The sequence below is a fragment of the Astyanax mexicanus genome, chromosome 16 (assembly GCF_023375975.1).
Source record: "Astyanax mexicanus isolate ESR-SI-001 chromosome 16, AstMex3_surface, whole genome shotgun sequence".
NCBI classification, from domain to species: Eukaryota; Metazoa; Chordata; class Actinopteri; order Characiformes; family Acestrorhamphidae; genus Astyanax; species Astyanax mexicanus.
In genome coordinates this window covers 8,453,221-8,473,738 of record NC_064423.1, presented here as the reverse complement: position 1 = coordinate 8,473,738, position 20,518 = coordinate 8,453,221, and the positions used below count along the sequence as shown (strand labels likewise).

Sequence of the window (20,518 nt, the reverse complement as noted above, 5' to 3'; positions counted from 1 at the left end):
ATTTTCCTAAAAATGATCAAGGTGCTTTATGTATAAATTTTACCAGTCAGATATTAAGGAGCTGTAAAGCCACTATGCTGAAGTGCAGTGTAAAAGGGGGGGGGGGGGGGGGGTGAGGGGGTTGAGTTTAGTTCTCCAGCACAGAGGCTGGAGCAGTATTAGCATTAGCCGCTAACTGTGCGGCTAACTGTGCTAGCTCTTTTGCCGTTAAGAGGTGAGTATTATAGGCCTGTAGCCTGCTGCTAACTCTGAGTAGCACTGCTGAAGCAGCATTAGCAGCTAATTGCGCTAAATGCAAGCTCCTTCGCCGATCAGAAGTGAGTATATCGGACTGTAGCCTGCGCATTTACCATACTAAAGCAAGCTATGTGGGACGATCTGCTAGCTAATTTCACCCGACTTACCAGAACATTCATGGTTTCTCAGTGTAGAAATGTCAGGTGGCATTTACTAGTGCTAGTGATCTGCCGCTAATGCTAATGCTGCAGCACCCCGCCTCAGTGAAAATCTGAGAATCTAAGTTTACTTAGATGGAAGCGCTTTACTCACCTAAATAAAAACAGTTTTAAAGCGAGAAATCTGTGTAGATGAACATCCAGGGCCTGTTTGACTTTAAGAAAAATAGGACTTAACTCACTTAATCCCCACCAATAATTTTTCCCATATGCAGCCCCATACCTAGTGCAAAAGGGAACCAGCAAGGCTGTGTTACACTGCAAAAAGTGAGGCTTACAGTGTCAAAAAACACATTAGCAAGTATGTTAGTGATTACTAAACACCCACTATGATTTGAGTTGAGTGTGAAGATTCAGACTCACAGCTAACACCATGCTAATTGGCAGGGTATAAGCTCTGAGACTGACACATTGCTATTTATATAAAACTGACTGAAAAATTAATTAATTCAAGCCTGAGAACACAAATTTACATTGCTTCTTCGCTACATTAACCTTGTAGCTCCAGTGCTAAAACTCAGACTGTGTGGTAAAATTAATATACAACCATTTCTTTCTTACAGGAAAGCTTTCCAGATCTACTATAAAGAGTTTGTGGAAGTCACGTGCCCTACAGAGGACATTTATCTGGAATAACGCCATGCTGCCCTCTAGTGGCCATGTACAGATGTACAGCGATGTGATATAACTATGTTGCATGACAGACAAGCATAAACATAATCCAAACACTAATATATCAGACTGAAAACAAGTGTGGATGGCTTATTTTGTGGAGCAAGAGGAGAGAAATACGAGGACCTGCAGCTCTGATATTGAACTGACCCTGATGCTCGGATCTGCTGAAGCTTCATCTCAGAGTAAAAAGGCGATGTTTTACAGCTTTTGGCTCGTTTATGCTTCGGATGAGCCTGCAGTCACACGTATGACTCTTGAATGCGGAGCAAGAAAGCCATCTAATCTGCGGGTGAAAAAGAAGAACAGTTTTTACACTGTAAAATTAAGTGTACCCTCATTCTGCAGCTCCCTGCTACTAGAACAGCTCTCTGAACAGTGTGGTTGAGTTGAAAACACAGAAGCCTTCTCACGTCCTCATCTGGTGTCTCACCCTCCGCAGTGTTTCAGATACTACAGTTCTAAACTCACAGTATAGATATCATCCCATCTAGCCTCTACATTTAGCTGCACTGCTAATGTTAGTGTGAACAGATCTCAGCTGGTCTGAAACAGCACTGCTGAAGATGCTGAAGATTTGGGGACTCCTAGCTTTTCAATTATTGCATTTTTAGTTGATTGCATTTCGTACATGCTTATATTTACAACTTTAGGGGGTGCTGTTAGCACTCAAGTGGTCTGATCATGCATAATAAACATGATAAACAGCAGATTTCACTATACACACAGGAAAGGTTATGTAACTGCACTGTTTAAAGGAGCTAAGAGCTGAATATATGTCAGCCAGATACTAAACATGCTTTAAAACGGTCATTAATATACATAGGTTAAAAACACTGCCTGGCCAAAAAAAGGTCTCAACCTGGATTTAAGTAAGTAAATGATGTGGGGTTGGTTGATGCTGCAGTTGGTCTGCAGGTTTAGGTTCAGCAACAGTATGTGCTGAAAGAATGAGGTCAGCTGACTACCTGAATATACTTAATATAGAGCAGGTTATTCTTCCATCAATGGATTTATTTTTCTTCATATTCCAAGATGAACAATGTCAGGATTCATGGGGCTGGAATTGTGAAATAGTGATTCAGGGAGCATGAGATCATCATTTTCACACATGGATTGAGAGAGAGTTCACCACAGAATCCAGATCTTAACCTCATTGAGAATCTTTGGGATGTGCTGAATGGAGAAGAGCTGCTTTGTGCAGCGGTCAGACTCTACCTTCATCAATGCTGCTGCAAGATCTTGGTAAAAAATGAATGCAAAACTGGATTTAAAAAAATCTTGTAACATTGCAGAAGCTTATTAAAACAATGCCACAGAGAATGTGTGCCATGATCAAAGCTAAAGGCGCTCCAACTAAATATATTGGAGTGTGTGACCTTTTATTTGGCCAGGCAGTGTATATCAGCCCAGAATGTCTACTTATTATATATATATATATTTTTTTTCATTCAATTCACATAAACATATGATATATAGAAACGCACCTATTGACACTGTGTGTCCGTAATATTGTTTATTTATTTGCTATTTATTTATTTATTTATTTATATTTACAGGAATGTACTTTAACAAATATTTAAACAAGATATGTTATTTTCAATTAAGCATCAAAATGGTCAGTTATTGCACATTTTGAAAAGGATTCTGGGAGTCCCCAAATATACAGGCAGTGGACATTAGATTAGATCCAGGCCTGTTGAATTACGTAACTGCAGCTCCTCAGCTGTGCAGAAGTAGACAGCCTCCATTTACCTTGCTGTAGAACTGTGAATATGTCCCGGGTACAAAAGTTTGGAATCACTGTTTGAACCAAAGTGGCACAGTCTTTCTTTTTTAATGATATAATAACTTAAAATGTAAATAATAAAGTTAATAAAATAATAATAATAATAATAATAATACCCATTTAAGTTTAGGTAGGTGTATCATTAGGGATGTTCTGATCTGCTCCAGTGGATCAGTAAAAGCTCAGGAAGCTGATCCAGGTTTATGTCAATGGATTGGGTATCAACTATTTTAAGGCTGATTAGTCCTGATCCTTTGTTTTTGCCTCTGTGCTGCTGTGTTGGAGCTCCATGGACCAGTGTTAATCCCAGCCTGCAGATGTGAGGAACGTTCTCAGAAAAGAACAGAGCAGCTCAGTGTCTGCATTGTGAAACTGTTCTATATATAGATTATGTAAAATGCTAAATGAACAAAATGATCAATATCAAAATATTACACATGGTTCCAAACTTTTGAACTGTATTGTCGCCTCAGGTCAGCCTGCTGTTACTGAGCTTCAGGTTTCAGAGCTGAGTAAAATATACATCCAAAACTTTAACACAGCATTTCTTCTAAAATCAGGTTTATAACAGCCTCTACTCGTCTCGATGTTGGAGCTTTGTTGTGAGAAGAATTTGATTGTGTTCCGTACTCACAAGAGTGAGAGTATCAGTGAGGTCAGGCACTGATGTTGGATGATTAGTTTCACCTCTCCAACTCATCTTAAAGTATTGGATGGAGCTCCATCATTCCAGAGAACACAGTTCCTCTGCTCCACAGCTCAATACTGGGGCTTTATGTCCCTTTAGCCCACCGTAGGATCATGTGCTCACAGCTTCTCTACAGCGTCCCATTTTATAGATCAGTGCTTTTCGATGAAGATGGAAATGTATGTAAACAGCGACAGATGCACCCTAAAGCAGCTGATCTCACTCATTAGAAGGGCTGTCCAGAAACTTTTGGACATATAGGGCATAAATGAGTGAAGGGAAATGGGAAGCACAACAACAGTCACCAGTGTCTTTCCTATAGTGCCTCCTTTTCTAGTATTAGTCTAGCTTTCGTTTTTATTTTCCAGCGTTTTAGCTTAACCACTGGTCGCCACAAGAGGAAGTGGTTTTGGGAAAGCTGAGTTTACAGCGGTGTAAATATTCCAAGAGGACGTGCGAGATTCCTTGGCTTTAAAATTGATTATCCTTACATGGTGATTATAACATCTTAATGATGATGATGATCTGTAACAGTGTATTGTTCTATGAACTGTCAACTGAAACAGCAAAGTAAATCCTGTAACACTGGATTCCTGGATACTGATGCATTAAAACTGGTCTGGGACCTTTCAGTTTGGAAAGCTTTTCCGAAAACGTTCATTACATCCACTGTGCATTACAACATCACTCCCTTTGGATGATCATTTAAAGGCAAAATTCCACCAAGTGGTTTGGTCAAACCAAAATAAGAGAAAAAAGTACACAAAACCTGATCCATGGTCCGGTTGGTTTGCAGTGTAGAACACTATTTTCGACAGTCCCGACTTTCAGACCGATTACAGGAAGTTGAGTCAGGATATCATACTCCACCCACGTACACAGCAAAATTGACAGTGTTAAATCATGTTTAAATTGTAAAATTAAGAGTTGAATTTAACACATGGTCACACTCACTATAGTGTTACAATAACTACCACAAGAGTTAAAGTTTTTAAGTTAATTCAACAAAGAATTAACAACTAAACACTTAATATATATATATATAGTGATATATTAACTCTTTGTAACTCTTATAAATGTTAACACATTTTACCCCACAGGGTAAAAAAACTCTCAAAATTGTTAATTTACTTTTTAAGTTGAAATTATTTTTTGTATATTTTCTGAGCTTCACTCAAAACTATATACCAGAGAATCGACAAAACATTATAAAATGTGAGCTTTACCACATAATACATTACTTTTTCATTGTATCTAAGCTTTATTTAGAACACGAAAGACCATCAAAAAGCAGTGGTTCTCCCATAACCAAATAACTCTTGTAGGAGACCCTTATCCATCATCCAACCCAACACCAAGAAGGTGAATAATAACCCTTCATCAGGGGAACCACCCATTTAGCTACAAACACATAGAAGACACACAGAGTTGAATTTTTAGAGGGAGGAGTTTTTAGAGGGTCCCACGTCTCACTTTAAACAATTCTGATTCTAAAAAGGAGCGTTTCACACCAAACCACCGTCTGAACTATTCACTGAACATTTGGTGGAATTCCTCTTTAAATGCTCACAAAAACAAGTTTTTCAACATGACATCCAGTACCATCCAGCCTCTGCTGGCACTGCCTCACACATTGTTATATACAGTGCAATATATACACTGCCTTTCAAAGGTTTTAGGATAGTCTGTGTAAAAATAAAAAAGTAATGTATCTTCATCACTGTCTTCTATATAAAGATCTTTATTTACTGCAGAAAAAGTGATTTGACAGATTTCTATTCCAGCCATAAAAATTACAGAGTAAACCTGGATTTTTGGACGCAGAGATAATTTAAACAGCTGCACGGTTCCAGTGCTGATGGATGCCAACATGCATCAGGCAGTGTATACTGACTCACTCTAGTAACTCACTCTAATACTAGTAACTCGTACTGCATTCTGGATCATGACTAATAAATCACGAGCTGATAAATTAAAACAAATATCACCCATATTTATTTCTGTTACACATCACATACATTAACAATGCCTATGAAAGATATTATTGATTTTGTAAATGAATTCATGGTCAATATAATTTTTTTTACAATAGACTTTTTAGCGTGAAATCGTATTTTAGGAATGTAATGTCAATTAAATAAAAAGCAGACCTCCTCAAGTTCTGTCAGTTTGCGTAGGAATCCTTGAAAACACTTCTTTTTAAATTTCCATTGGATCGAGTTTCTGAGTTTAACTTGTAAAATTCTGCAGTATGATGCTGCCACCACCATGCTTAACAGTGTGATGAGTTTGCGGTAATGTGTGGTGTTTTTTGTGCACCAGCCAAATGTTAAATCAGATTGCCAGAAAACCAGGAGTTTTTTTTTATTATTTTATTTGTTACACATTTTTTTATTAATTGATATTTAATAATGTCAATTAATTAAAAAAATAACTATATTGACTGTGATTCCTTTTATAAAAGCAATAAATAATCTATAAATAAATAATAATCATCAAAGGTAAATCGTTTCACTGTCAACACATGTCCATTAAGGCACCTCAGCAGTAACACCAGCTCATCTTTGTTTTTTTTTTGTGTTGGTGTCCTTCAGAAACTCTTTATTCCATAATCAGACGTCCGTGTCTTGCTCTTGTGTGGAGAAGAACTCAGAGCAGTCTGTCACTGATGGTTTGGGCTTGTCCACTCCATTACTGCAGTAGCAATAAAACCTCCCATTAAATGACTGAATAAAACTCCTGATGTTTCTCCTGAATGTGTGGTTGTTGGGTTTTTCTTACACTGACAATAAACAACAATATATTCTGTTTCTGTGTTAAATATGCCTGTGGTGCAGAATTAATGCACACCTTAAACTCATAACTCTTAAAACTGCTGCACCTGATGGATCAAAGAATGAACTGCATTAATAAATCTGCTCTGCCATTAGTTTTTAAAGAGTAAGAGTAAGAGTAGGACTGTCAATGTTAACTTTTAATTGAGCAGCTCTGAATTTCAGAATTTAAATCAATTTAATGAATGAATTTAGATTGAATCCACCCAACAGGATTTTGAATTAAATTTAAATAAAAATTAAAGTCGTGTTTTCATTTTGTAGTGAGCGTCATGTTGTTTACACCTAAATTTGGGGTTCCGTGTCTAAGAAGTTCAGGCCTATGAGAAAAAAATGTATGTTTTTTTTTAAAAACGGGCCTATAAATATGTTTTATACCCTGTATGTTTTATTTTGTGTACATTTTACTACCTAAATATCACTGGATCCTCCGAATTTTGAGATCGTTTAAGTGTCGTGACAAGAAAAATGCTAGCTTTAAGCTAATGCTTAACTGAGGTCACAGCACAGCAGCAGGGAATGGAAGCGGACTCGAATCTGCGCTACACCGGCAAACTCCCTCCGGATCACGTTTTAAATTGTTGTTAAGCTTTTTTTGTTTGTTTCTATTTGTTAGTTTTTTTTTTGTGGTACTGTTTTACTGGAAATAAACTAATAATCTGAGCTGTTTTATGCTAGGAAGACTGAGTCTATAATGTAATGAATTATATTGTAATTATATTTTTAAATCAGTCTGGTTTTGACACTGAAAGGGCACGCTTTTAAGAGTAGCTGATGTTCTAAGATGTTCCAACGGAAATCAGTGCCTAACACCTTTACCCAGAGAGTTCAACAATTGTTTATTTATTGTCATTTATTAATTATTTAAAATAATGCTGTTTAAATTGTTTCAGTGATTCCACTTTTTGGCCACAAGAGGTCAGCAGAGTCTGTGTGAAATAGCAGGCTGGGAAATGCTCACAGCCAACAGAAATCTGCAGTGTTTAGTTTTAGTATTCAGGGAGGAAAATGTACAGGACATAATGTGATTCTTCATTTAAAGGATCAGTTTAGAGAAGATATATCTGACTCATCCCCCAGCATGCTTACATGCATTCAGTCAGCCATGATATGTTTGCAAATCACAGTCCAGTTTAAAAGTTGGATAGTGCCAGCGTGTAGTACTGCAAAATTTCTATACAACTTTAAATTAAATGAATAAAGATTGTGGGTGGCAGTATAAATTCACTGTTTAATAGCATTGTTAGCCTGTTTTGTTTGGCACTGATGACTGTAGAAAAACCCACTGTTCCCTTCTATTCTATAGAAAACCCCATTTCCCCCTTCTGTTCTATAAAAAACTGCACTCTTCCCTTCTGTTCTATAGAAAACACCACTGTATCCTTCTGTTTTATATAAAACCCCATTGTTCACTTCTGTTCTATAGAAAACTCCACTGTTCCCTTCTATTCTATAGAAAACCCCCTTTCCTCCTTCTGTTTTATAAAAAAACATCACTGTTCCCTTCTGTTCTTTAGAAAACCCCACTGTTCCCTTCTGTTCTATAGAACATGTCACTGTTCCTTTCTGTTCTATACAACATATTACTGTTCCCTTCTGTTCTATAGAAAACACCACTGTTCCTTTCTGTTCTATAGAACATATCATTGTTCCTTTTTGTTCTATAGAACATATCACTGTTCCTTTCTGTTCTATAGAACATATCACTGTTCCTTTCTGTTCTATAGAACATGTCACTGTTCCTTTCTGTTCTATAGAAAACTCCACTGTTCCCTTCTGTTCTTTAGAAAATGTCACTGTTCCCTTCTGTTCTATAGAACATATCACTGTTCCCTTCTATTCTATAGAAAACTCCACTGTTCCCTTCTGTTCTATAGAAAATACCACTGTTCCCTTCTGTTCTATAGAAAACCCCATTTTCCCCTTCTGTTCTATAGAAAACCCCACTATTCCCTTCTGTTCTATAGAAAATTTCACTGTTCCCTTCTGTTCTATAGAAAATACCACTGTTCCCTTCTGTTCTATAGAAAACCCCATTTTCCCCTTCTGTTCTATAGAAAACTCCACTGTTCCCTTCTGTTCTATAGAAAACCCCACTGTTCCCTTCTGTTCTATAGAAAACATCACTGTTCCCTTCTGTTCTTTAGAAAATTTCACTGTTCCCTTTTGTTCTATAGAAAACATCACTGTTCCCTTCTGTTCTTTAGAAAACTCCACTATTTCCTTCTGTTCTATAGAAAACCCCACTATTCCCTTCTGTTCTATAGAAAACATCACTGTTCCCTTCTGTTCTATAGAAAACATCACTGTTCCCTTCTGTTCTATAGAAAACCCCACTATTCCCTTCTGTTCTATAGAAAATATCACTGTTTGTTTCTGTTCTATAGAAAATTCCACTGTTCCCATTTGTTCTATAGAAAACCCCCACTTTTCCCTTCTATTTTTTAGAAACTTCACTGTTCTCTTCTGTTCTGAAAACACCACTGTTTCCTTTCTGTTCTATAGAAAACTCCACTGTCCCCTTTTGTTCTATAGAAAACCCACTGTCCCCTTCTGACCGTGACTGAGTACTTATACTACCGGGTTCAGTCCTGCTACCTACACTAATAATATCTGACTGAATAACAACAAATTAAGATCACACTGACCATTTTAAACCAATATCATACTCGAGCTAGATCATCACAGTAGCTAGATAATGTTTTAATGACAAAACAGCCCTGCCCATTTTCCATTAAAACTACAAATCAATTCATACGACCAACAGAACAATAACACCACCTGATCAATTAGTGCTGGGGGGTCTGGCCAAAAATGTTTCTACACACAGCGCTCCGCTTCTACACAGCGCTAAGCTGCGTCTCTAGCGTTATAGCAGTATGTGAAAAATCCAGTTCTAAACTGACGCACGGTACAATGTATGAACCGATATACCGCCCAGCACTATGATCAATAATATCAATGAAAAAAGGCTGAACCAAGATTCTTATGTTACATTGTACTCTGTTCTGTATTTTATCTATTTTTAGTTTTAGACTGCAGTTTAGTGACTGAGTGCACTAAACAACTTTATTACATCCTGCCATCATCCCCTACGTGGGTGGAGTCTCCCTATGCTTCACACTGATTGGTTTGTGTAATGTTGTCAGATCAGCAAGATGCCTTTTCAGAAGTTGTGCTGAATTCTGCTTTCCTGACAGAATCTGCACAGTTTAGAGGAGAACATTAAGATGGAAAATGGGCGGTGCTGTTTTGTCATTAAAACAAATGGGAGCTACACGTTATACTGCAACCAGCCAGCAGAGGCGGTGAAGACATTGTGCTGTCCAAGTTTTCTACAGTCATTGTTGTAAAATAGAGAAGCACACCATTCAGATTCCAAACATGTCTTGGCTTATCTACTGTATGTGTTCAGTGATGAATAATATTCTTAACCTGTCCTGAAAAGAATTTTTTTTTTCCCACTTAACAATGTTTTAGGTGATATATTACACACCATTTATTTGCTATAAAATGTGTCATTACTCTTCAGTATAATATCAGAATCAGAGAGCCTGTTCTTGATATGAATACCTCTGAGACACATTAAACCTGTAATCAGATCAGAGACGGGCTTGTATTTTTGTTTAATGACTTCATGTCACGCTTAGGAAAAGGAAATGTGAATCTGAATAAATGGCCTTTCTCATTACACTCCCAGAATAAAGAGACAAACCCATATCCATCTTAAAGACACGAACATTAGTGGGAAATATTACACTGATACATCACAGCAGTATCGCTTACAGCCTGGGGCATGTTCACTCACTCATTCACACACACACGTTTTTGTACCCTGTCAAAATGTGGCTCCATACGTATGCCTTACATACACAGTGGTGTGACAAAAGAGTTTGCTCTCTACATATTTCTTTTGTTTTTGAGATATCAAAACAACTTTAATATTCGACAAAGATAACCTGAGTAAATTTAAAAACAACTTTTTAATGGACGAATCACATCACACCAGAGAGTGGAAATGGCTATTTGAGCACAATTATGCCAACTTCACTTAAGGGTGTACTCACTTTTTTCAACCAGCAAGAATTCTGATCCCACAGACCAGTTGTGTGCAGTTACAAGGCATACAATTTAGTCCTGTACCTTTAACAAAGCATTCCTATCTCCCCTTGCTCTGTGTGTAAAAGACACCTGTCACAGAATCAGTGTCTTCCATTCAAACCTCTCAACCCTCTACAGCCTGTCTGAAGTTTGTCATTCAACACCTGAATGATTCAGAGGAGGCTTGGGAGAATGTGATTTGGCCAGATGAGAATAAAATTGAGCTCTTTGTCATCAACTCAACACAACTCGACTGTGGAGGTGAAATGCTTCTGCTTTGAGACTGCTTCTCTACTGGTACAGAAAGATTTTACCACGTTAATGGTCTGATGAACAAGGTCATGTACTGTAGAATCTTGAACGAGAACCTCCTGGCCTCAGCCATGACACTGAGGTTGGGTCATAGATGGGTCTTCCAGCATGACAATGACCTAAAACATATGGCTAAGGCAACAAAGGAGTGGCTTATGAAGAAGCACATTAAGGTCCTGGAGTGGCCCAGCCCGTCTCTAGACCTTAATCCTATAGAAAATCAACATCCTCGAAACCTTTGGGATTTGGAGATTTGGAGATTTTCTGTAAAATGAAAGTGAAGCCAAAATCCCCCTCCTGAGATGTGCTCAAACCTGGTGACCAACTACTAGATGGATAACTGAATTCTGTGCTCACGAACAAAGGTTTTTCCAACAAGTACCAAGTCATGTTTTGCTTGAGGATCAAATGCTTATTTCACCTAATAAAATACAAATTACTTAATGAAATAAACAGGTAAACGTACAAAATCAAGTTATGCCAACAAAAGCAGCATGAACTTGTTTTAATACTGTTGATTTTGGAAGAAACAATGAATACTTATTACCTGTCCCAACAATATTGTCCATATACAATTATTGTATTATAAATGTGTCCATCAGCAAAGTATTATATGGCTATGTAAGCAATGCTGCATGATATGAAGAACCCAGATGATTGTTCATGCAGGATCTTGATTTTGAGATTTTGATTGCCTCTCTTACCAGCATATGAGTAATTTTCTCCCCCTCAAAGCTCATCCTGACCAGCTCATTTCCCCTGAACTGTCATTTATTGGAATACAGCTCTGGGGAAATAAAGTAAGAAAGCACTTAAAAATGATGAGTTTCTTTGATTTTACCAAACTGAAAACCTCTGGAATATAATCAAGAGGAAGATGGATGATCAAACCAAGCTGAACTGCTTGAATTCTTGCACCAGTAGTGGCATAGAGTTATCCAAAAGCAGTGTGTAAAACTAGTGAAGAAGAAGATGCCAAGATGCATGAAAACTCCAAATATTGATTTCTGAACTCTAAAAGCTCTGCATCCTTTTTGTTATTTCAGCCATTTCTCATTTTCTGCAAATAAATGCTTTAAATGACAATATATTTTTATTTGGAATTTGTGAGAAATATTGTCTGTAGTTTATAGAATAAAAGATCAATGTTCATTTTACTCAAACATAAACATATAAATAGCAAAATCAGATAAACTGATTCTGAAATTCTGAAGTGGTCTCTTAATTATTTCTAGGGCTGTATTTGACACTGCAGAAACCTCACCTGAAATGTTAGGCTACCCAAATATATTTTTCTTTCCCAGTGCTTAATGGGCATAGATCACATGTATGCTTGTCTTTTCATATTATTTGATTTAAACTTGTATTTATTAGAACTGGGAGAAAGGTTCACGTTCACATTTTATGCTGTAAATTACCCAAAATTTGATGAATTTGATTCAATAGACAGTTTGTACATACAGTTATTAACATACCTCAGGTCTGATCAGTTGTGCAAAGTGTTTTACGGTACTACCATTTTATGGATGAAAGGGAGAGTAAGGGCCATGTTGTTGGAGCTGTTATGAATGTGGTTTTGAAAGGTTACACACACACACACACACACACACTAGAGGTGGGTTAGGTTGAGTCTGACAGCTCGTAGATGACAGTGTTGAAAAACTGATTCTTTGAAATATTTGCCGAGCTCATCCCTGCTCGTCATAAATTCCAGCCTGACGGCTCAACAAAAGCTCATTGTGTTCGGAGCGGCTCGGCTTCAACCAAATCACGTTAGCTCTCCTCTGTTGGCGTGCTGCCAGCTCCATATCATAGCACCCTGTCTTTATGAGCGTACAGGTTTAAAGTCTGCTCATAAAACCCTGCTGTAGCACGCTGTCAGAGAGAAAGGGCCGGGTTAGCGTCTCGCATAAAGACTCCAGCGCTTCAAAGCTCTCTGCAGGCCTACAGATGTGCAGGTAAAATAGAGCAGGTGTGTTTAGATTGCGTTTATCTTTATGATTATGCTGGGCACACAGCTCTCAAAAGCCCTCAAAGAAAACACAAATCCCTGCATGTCTCGTATTACCACAATCTGTGTACACATTATGAACACTCTGCCTGTACAGATGTGTGAGTTTAACTGTGAGAAGCTCCTTCAGACATTAATTAACGACAACTGTTTAAAGCAGAAACTCCATTTAAATTTTAAATGATATTAGTAATATAATAGTATTATAATAGTATAATAGTAATTGTATTCAGAACTAAAGCCCACATAAAGTATATTGGAAACACCCACCTTGTAGCTTTACTCATTGGCCACTTTATCAGAAACACCTACCTTGTAGCTACACCTAATGGCCACTTATTCAGAAACACCCAATTTGTAACGTACACTTAGTGGCCCCTTTATCAGAAACACCTACCTTGTAACTACACTCAGTGGCCACTTTATTAGAAACACCTACTTTGTATCTAAACTCAGTGGCCACTTTATCAGAAACAACTACCTTGTATCCACACTCAGTGGCCACTTTATCAGAAACACCTACCTTGTAACTAAACTCAGTGGCCACTTTATCAGAAACACCTACCTTGTCTCTACACTCAGTTGCCACTTTATCAGAAACACACAATTTGTAACTACACTCAGTGGCCACTTTATCAGAAACACCTACCTTGTATCTACACTCATTTGCCACTTTATTAGAAACAGCTGCCTTGTAACTACACTCATTGGCCACTTTATCAGAAACCCCTACCTTGTAACTAAACTCAGTGGCCACTTTATCAGAAACACCTGCCTTGTATCTACACTCAGTGGCCACTTTATCAGAAACACCTACCTTGTATCTACACTCAGTGGCCACTTTATCAGAAACACCTACCTTGTAACTACAGTCAGTGGCCGATTTATCAGAAACACCTACTTTATACCTACAGTCTTTGGCCACTTTATCAGAAACACATACCTTGTAACTTCACGCAGTGGCCACTTTATCAGAAACATCTACTTTGTATCTGCACTCAGTGGCCACTTTATCGGAAACATCTACTTTGTATCTGCACTCAGTGGCCACTTTATCAGAAACACCTACCTTGTAACTACAGTCAGTGGCCGATTTATCAGAAACACCTACTTTATACCTACAGTCTTTGGCCACTTTATCAGAAACACATACCTTGTAACTTCACGCAGGGGCCACTTTATCAGAAACATCTACTTTGTATCTGCACTCAGTGGCCACTTTATCAGAAACATCTACTTTGTATCTGCACTCAGTGGCCACTTTATCAGAAACACCTACCTTGAATCTACACCCATTGGCCACTTTATAAGAAACAGCTGCCTTGTAACTACACTCAGTGGCCACTTTATCAGAAACACCTGCCTTGTATCTACACCCATTGGCCACTTTATCAGAAACACCTACCTTGTAACTAAACTCAGTGGCCACTTTATCAGAAACACCTGCCTTGTATCTACACTCAGTGGCCACTTTATCAGAAACACCTACCTTGTAGCCACACTCAGTGGCCACTTTATCAGAAACACCTACCTTGTAACTAAACTTAGTGGCCATTTTATCAGAAACACCTACCTTGTAACTACAGTCAGTGGCCGATTTATCAGAAACACCTACTTTATACCTACAGTCTTTGGCCACTTTATCAGAAACACATACCTTGTAACTTCACGCAGTGGCCACTTTATCAGAAACATCTACTTTGTATCTGCACTCAGTGGCCACTTTATCAGAAACATCTACTTTGTATCTGCACTCAGTGGCCACTTTATCAGAAACACCTACCTTGTAACTTCACGCAGTGGCCACTTTATCAGAAACACCTGCCTTGTATCTACACTCAGTGGCCACTTTATCAGAAACACCTACCTTGTATCCACACTCAGTGGAAACTTTATCAGAAACACCTACCTTGTATCCACACTCAGTGGAAACTTTATCAGAAACACCTACCTTGCAGCTTGACTCCTGGGTTGTTTCAGACCCCCTCACCTCCCCTTTGTTAGCACCAGGCAGTGCTGTTACTGAACAGCAGGAGGCGCTCTTCCTCAACTTTAAGCTCTGATTCTCCTCCATGCTTTTTGCTCGTAGGTCTACAGCCCTGCTGAAGCTCAAAATTCATCAACCTCTAATTTAACACAGATAACTTCACTGGTGTCACATGATCCACTTTATAGCTCTCCAACACCTGATAGTAACATATATAATAGTACAACATTCTACAAACCAATCAGTGTGAAGTAAGTGATGATGACAGGATGACAGGATATTGTAAAGTTGTTCATTGTTCTGATACATCAGCTCACAGGTGCCCTGTGCTGCAGACCTCACTCTTTAGTGATGTGGGAAGAGAGCGCCATCTACCCACCCGGAGGGAGCAGGACCCAGAATTTGCTGCTACGCCCCCTGGCTGCAGCATTTAAGGCAGGAGCAGATCAATACACATGAGTCTATGCCTAATGCCTAATGTCAGGCCTGAACTATAGAGGGATATAAAACCCCCGTGTTGAGCTGTAGAGCAGTGGAACTGTGTTCTCTGGAATGATAAAGATCCTTACAGCCATGCTTCAGGATCTAGCAAAGATTTTACCCTGGCCAGTAGAGACAGTTACCAACAAAACAGAAAAAAATCTTTTATAATATCCTTGATTCTGGAAGAAATGAGTGAATTAATGGGCAGATGGTGTTTCAGTACTTTTGTCCATATAGTATATAGTATAATACACATAATTATGAAGTATATGAGTATAAAAAACAAACGTGTGAGAAACAGGAGGAAACATGCAGCTCACTGGAGGTTGTGTGCCACTCGTGAACAAGTTGCATCCTGTCTTTTTTTTTTTTCTCTTCAGAACTTTTATTCCCTCGTTCCCTCCCTCCACAGTCACTCTATTCAGAGCCCTGCTGTAGGTTCTGTGCAGGTGTGTGTGTATATGTGTGTGCATTCATAAACAAAAAGAGCACCCGCACTAAATGTATTTTAAAAGGTACTTTGTGTGTGTGTGTGTGTGTGTGTGTGTAAGCTGAGACAAAACATCACCTGCCCCATGCAGGACATTCCAACCAAAGACCTTTAAAATCACATCGATATTTTTAATTTAACAGTTAAAACTCTTTTTGACACTTTAACTCTTCTCCTACTCATGTTTAACCCTTAATTAAACAAATCGTTCACTCAGTTCTAAATGTCTGGCTTCCATTTAGCTGTATTCATGAAGTAAAACAGGCTGAAACATACCTTTTAACCTCAAAAGTGCAAAAATGGGAGTTGTTCTCAAGGGAGCACCGTTGCTATTTTGAGACAGCAGGTTCAGCTGATGTGCTATTGGCAAAAAGCTCAGTGACTACGTTTCTGTTTTCAGTGTGAAAGCAGCTTAACCATAAGAATAAGTGGGAAAAAATAAGTCATAAGTCATGGTTTAAGTATAAACATTATATAAACATAATACACAAAAGCAAAAATAGAAACTTACTGTAACGACAAAAGCAATATCATATGACAAAATGAAAAATAAAAACAAATATCGATTTTAAACCTCTTTTTCTTGCTATGCTTTCTTGTTATGAACAGGTGGGCCGTGAGGTGTAAAAGGTTAAACGTCTCTGGTCTATAACTTATAATATTTAGTGTGTAATGTGCAGTGAATGTGCAGACAGGGTTTAATTTTAAAGCAGCAATATGCTAGATTCAGGCCCTTCACTTCACTTTTACTCTAACGCTGTACATACAAATCATTACATGTACAGCTGCACACAGCTGTTTGACAAGCAGAATCTAAAGTGAAAGAAGTATGTGGACTGAAGTAGTACAGTAATATTTTATGATTTACACCAACATAGATTAAATTGGAAGTCAATAAAGTCGTGGAGAGAAGCCTCATGCCGCTCCACCAAAGTTTAATAGTGCAGTAGCAGTAGAGGGGGAGTAACAGAGGGACCTTTCTCCATAAAGATGTACTGTGTAACTATTCTACACAGTTTTCTTTTTCTCCCAGGTCTTTTTACATGTTTCTGTGCGTTAATGAACCAAAACCAGTTGAGATTCATTGCAATATTGTCAGATTAGTGAGAGTGAGTATGAGCTTTTCTACACAAATAGTTAAACAGCTGTTTAAGTATGAGTATTTATCCTTAAAAACAGGACAAACGTATATCACGATACACAATGACATTTTTTACTGCTTTAGTTTCAGTATAGCACAGATTTTTTTTCTCTCTCTCTCTCTCTCTCTCTCTCTCTCTCTCTCTGTGTGTGTGTGTGTGTGTGTGAGTGAGTGATACAACTGAGCATATGCACCATTTTTACTGGTCGTAGCTGCAGGGCAACATTAATACCATCCCGTCTTTAGAGGAGAGAGAACAGTGATATTATTCATGTCAGTTATGTTTCATATCATTATTTCATGCCTGCTGGGATTTCACACAGGAAACCCCCACTGAGAGAGAGAGAGAGAAAAAGAGAGAGAAAGCAAGAGAAGGAAGCACACAACTTTGAGACAGATAGAGTGAACAAGAGAGGGAGAGAGTGAATTAGAGAGTTAAAATAGCAGGACAGTAGGGGAAAGAAAGAAAGAAAGAAAGAAAGAAAGAAAGAAAGAAAGAAAGAAAGAAAGAAAGAAAGAGAAAATGTTAGGGAGAGAGACAAAGCAAGAGAAGAAAGGACAAAAACTTTGAGACAGAGAGAGATTGAGTGAACAAGAAAGAGAGAGATAGTGAACAAGAGAGAGAGTGAAAGAGAAATAAAATGACCAAGAGAGAGAGAACAGTATGAAAGAGAGTTCAAAAAAGCAGGACACTAGAAGAAAGAAAAAAGAAAGAAAGAAAGAGAAAGGACAAAAGGAAGGACAAAACTTTGAGACAGAGAGTGCCAGCAGTTAAAATAAGGGGTATGTGTGTATTTGCATTCTTACATAATGCTGTATTTAAACAGGCCTGAGTTACAGCACTCTTTGATTATATCCTGGTGGAAAGAACGACGCGAGTCGGCGGAGTGAGCTCTGAGCTCAGGGTTTCAGCTGCTTCTGCTCAGGGTCACTAATGCAGCGCTATATATATCCCCCCAACACAGCCCTACTATTAGTGGTAGAAAAATGATGGGCTAATATACAGTACTGATGTAATCATGTGGGTGGCGCTCTGTGTGTGTGTGTGCCCGTGTGTTTGTGGACATCAGTGTGCCAAAACATTATGACTGCTGGAGTCGTGCTGCTGTTCCTCCTCATGCCACCAAAATAACTCCCTCCACAGAGCTCTGAATTTGGCATCTGTGGTATCTGGCATGTTCAAGGTGTTCCAGCAGATCCTTTTTTAAATCCTGTAATGACAACCATACACTAGAGGACTGACACATGAAACCATCCTGTATCAACAATCTTGTGACCTCATGAAACAAATCTCCAGCAGACATGATCTTGATGTAAAAAAAAGAAAAGAAACAGCAGCATCTCACAAACACACAGCCGACAAATTTAACTTTTTTAATTAGAAACAAACACGGTAATGCCAAGCTCAGACTACACAACATTTTTTGTCCCTCACGATGTTCACTATGTCAGATTTCTTCGTTTTGTGTCGTTCTCGGGGGACTGGCAACACTACACGTTGGTTACCAACCAATCATCGTCTGCGCATCTTTGAAAAGATGTGTCTTCAGTCGACGTTTGAAGACCGCGAATGACTCTGCTGTTCTGACAACCAGTGGAAGTTCATTCCACCACCTTGGTGCCAGCACAGAGAAGAATCTGGATGTTTGTTTTCTGTTGGTTTTGAGGGATGGAGGTTCGAGCCGAGTCGTACTGGAAGCTCAAAGAGCTCTGGGTGCAGATCTGGCTTTGACCGTTGCCATCAAGTATGAAGGAAGCTGGTCCGTTTTTTGCCTTGTAGGCCAGCGTTAGGGTTTTGAATCGGATGCGGGAGGCAACATAGAGCCAGTGGAGGGAACGCAGCAAAGGAGTCATATGACTGAACTTCAGAAGATTGAAAACGAGTCGAGCTGCCGCCTCATTCTGAATTAGTTGTAGTGGTTTGGTGGCTCGCAGTGGAAGTAGTAGCAGTGGCAGTAATCAAGTCTTGAGATGACAAGAGACTGCACAAGCACCTCAGTGGCTTCCTGAGACAGAAACGGTCGAATTCTCTGTGACCCAAATGGACATTACATGCTTTTTGTACTCCAGAGAGAATTTGAGGTATGGTAAAGATGTAGTAACTACTTAGGTTTCAGTGCCTGTAAACGGAATATCTCATGGATGAAGTAGATTATTAGATGATTATTAGATTATTCTTCTGTTTCTCTGGTCCAGAGAACTGCAGAAGCACCGCTCCGCTTTCTTTTCCCGGGTTTACATCTGTGCGCCACAGAACGCTCTGGCTTCCTATTGGTCAGAGTCAGGGAGCACGTCGTGGAGCATGTCAACCCTTGTGTGGTGTTCGAGTCTGTGGGACCCGTTTTAATTTTTCATCAAATGATACTAAAAAAATATTTTTTCTAACTCAAACTCATTGGCATTGGCTCATTTTTTGTGAAAAACATATATCAAAACACATTTTCGATTAACACACTGTACACCCCCCCCCCCCCCCACACACACACACACACATTTATATTACATACAGTATGTTTGGCCAAGGGCTAATAAACATTGCTTCATTTGTAAATTTGAAACTAAACAAATGTTCTACTCATATCTTGAGTAAAATTCATTTTCTTTTACATTCTATTAAAAAACTAATAAAAAAAGAGTAGCACTTTTTGAAAGAAATGTAACATAAGAAAGGTAAAGGGCAAATATTAACCATGTAAGCTGTTTATATTGCTTGCAATTTAGGTGGAGCGAGCATGTGTAAAGCATTTTAATGTAAAATTGCTTAATTTTGCTGAATTAAATACAAGTAACAAAGTAAACTAGTAACAAAAATAGGAACACCACACAAGGGTTAAAACAGTATTTTTTCACATAACATGTACATGATTGTATAGCATCTGTGCATGTGCAACAGATTCTTGCATTAAACAGTTTTAGGCTTCATACACTGAGAAGAAATTGGAAGTTCGAATATGTGATATGTGGCTCTAGATGTTTTGTCATTTCTGCACAATATAAGCAGTTTTTTATTCTGGGGAGAACGTTAATATCAAAGAAACCAAGAAAAAGGCGAGGGAGGAGCTTTAGGAGAGGAGAATTCTCGGTCTGGTGAGAAGTGTGCAGATGTTTCAGAAACACTGACGTAGCCATGGCAATGTAAACAAGCCCGCGTTTGAAGCTTTTTTTTCCCTGCACTATATCTGTGAGAGATGCTGGATTATGGAGGCCTGCTGTTAGAACTGCACAGCAGGAGAAGATCTGTGTTTTGTTGTGAGAAAATCTGCTTCAGCTTCCTGCTGTATTCTGCTCTATTTCGGTCTATTTTGAGCGTAACGTACGCCCGCAGTGCTCTTTTAAGGGGTTTGACCCCAAACTTTGAGAGGGTTATCAGCCCCTGATGGGATGGTATACTCCTGTGAGTGTTTTAGAATCATTTCTGCAATCACATGGTTTAACTCTGTCTGACACTGTTTGGAAAACTATTTTTTTCAGAAGATCCATAACGGAACTTTAGATAACAGACCATACAGCCATACTGCTCGCATGTGAGCATTACAAAGGCGTTAAAATCTACAT

At 38.6% G+C, this 20,518-nt stretch overlaps 1 protein-coding gene and 1 long non-coding RNA gene across 8 annotated transcripts in view; one reads left to right on the top strand and one right to left on the bottom strand.

The window, feature by feature from the left end:
* mapk8ip1b (mitogen-activated protein kinase 8 interacting protein 1b) overlaps positions 1-6,360 on the top strand; it is a 71,581-nt gene extending 65,221 nt beyond the window's left edge. For 2 of the 3 annotated variants that reach the window (XM_022669489.2, XM_007236233.4), the window contains exon 12: positions 1,019-6,360. In XM_022669489.2, the coding sequence (XP_022525210.2) occupies positions 1,019-1,091 (73 nt within the window). In that variant the 3' untranslated portion in view covers positions 1,092-6,360. The remainder of the gene's footprint in view (positions 1-1,018) is intronic. The other variant, XR_007424820.1, reaches the window with a different exon arrangement.
* Positions 1-20,518, bottom strand: part of LOC125782217 (uncharacterized) — a 530,592-nt gene that overhangs the window by 96,158 nt on the left and 413,916 nt on the right. The window lies entirely within an intron of this gene.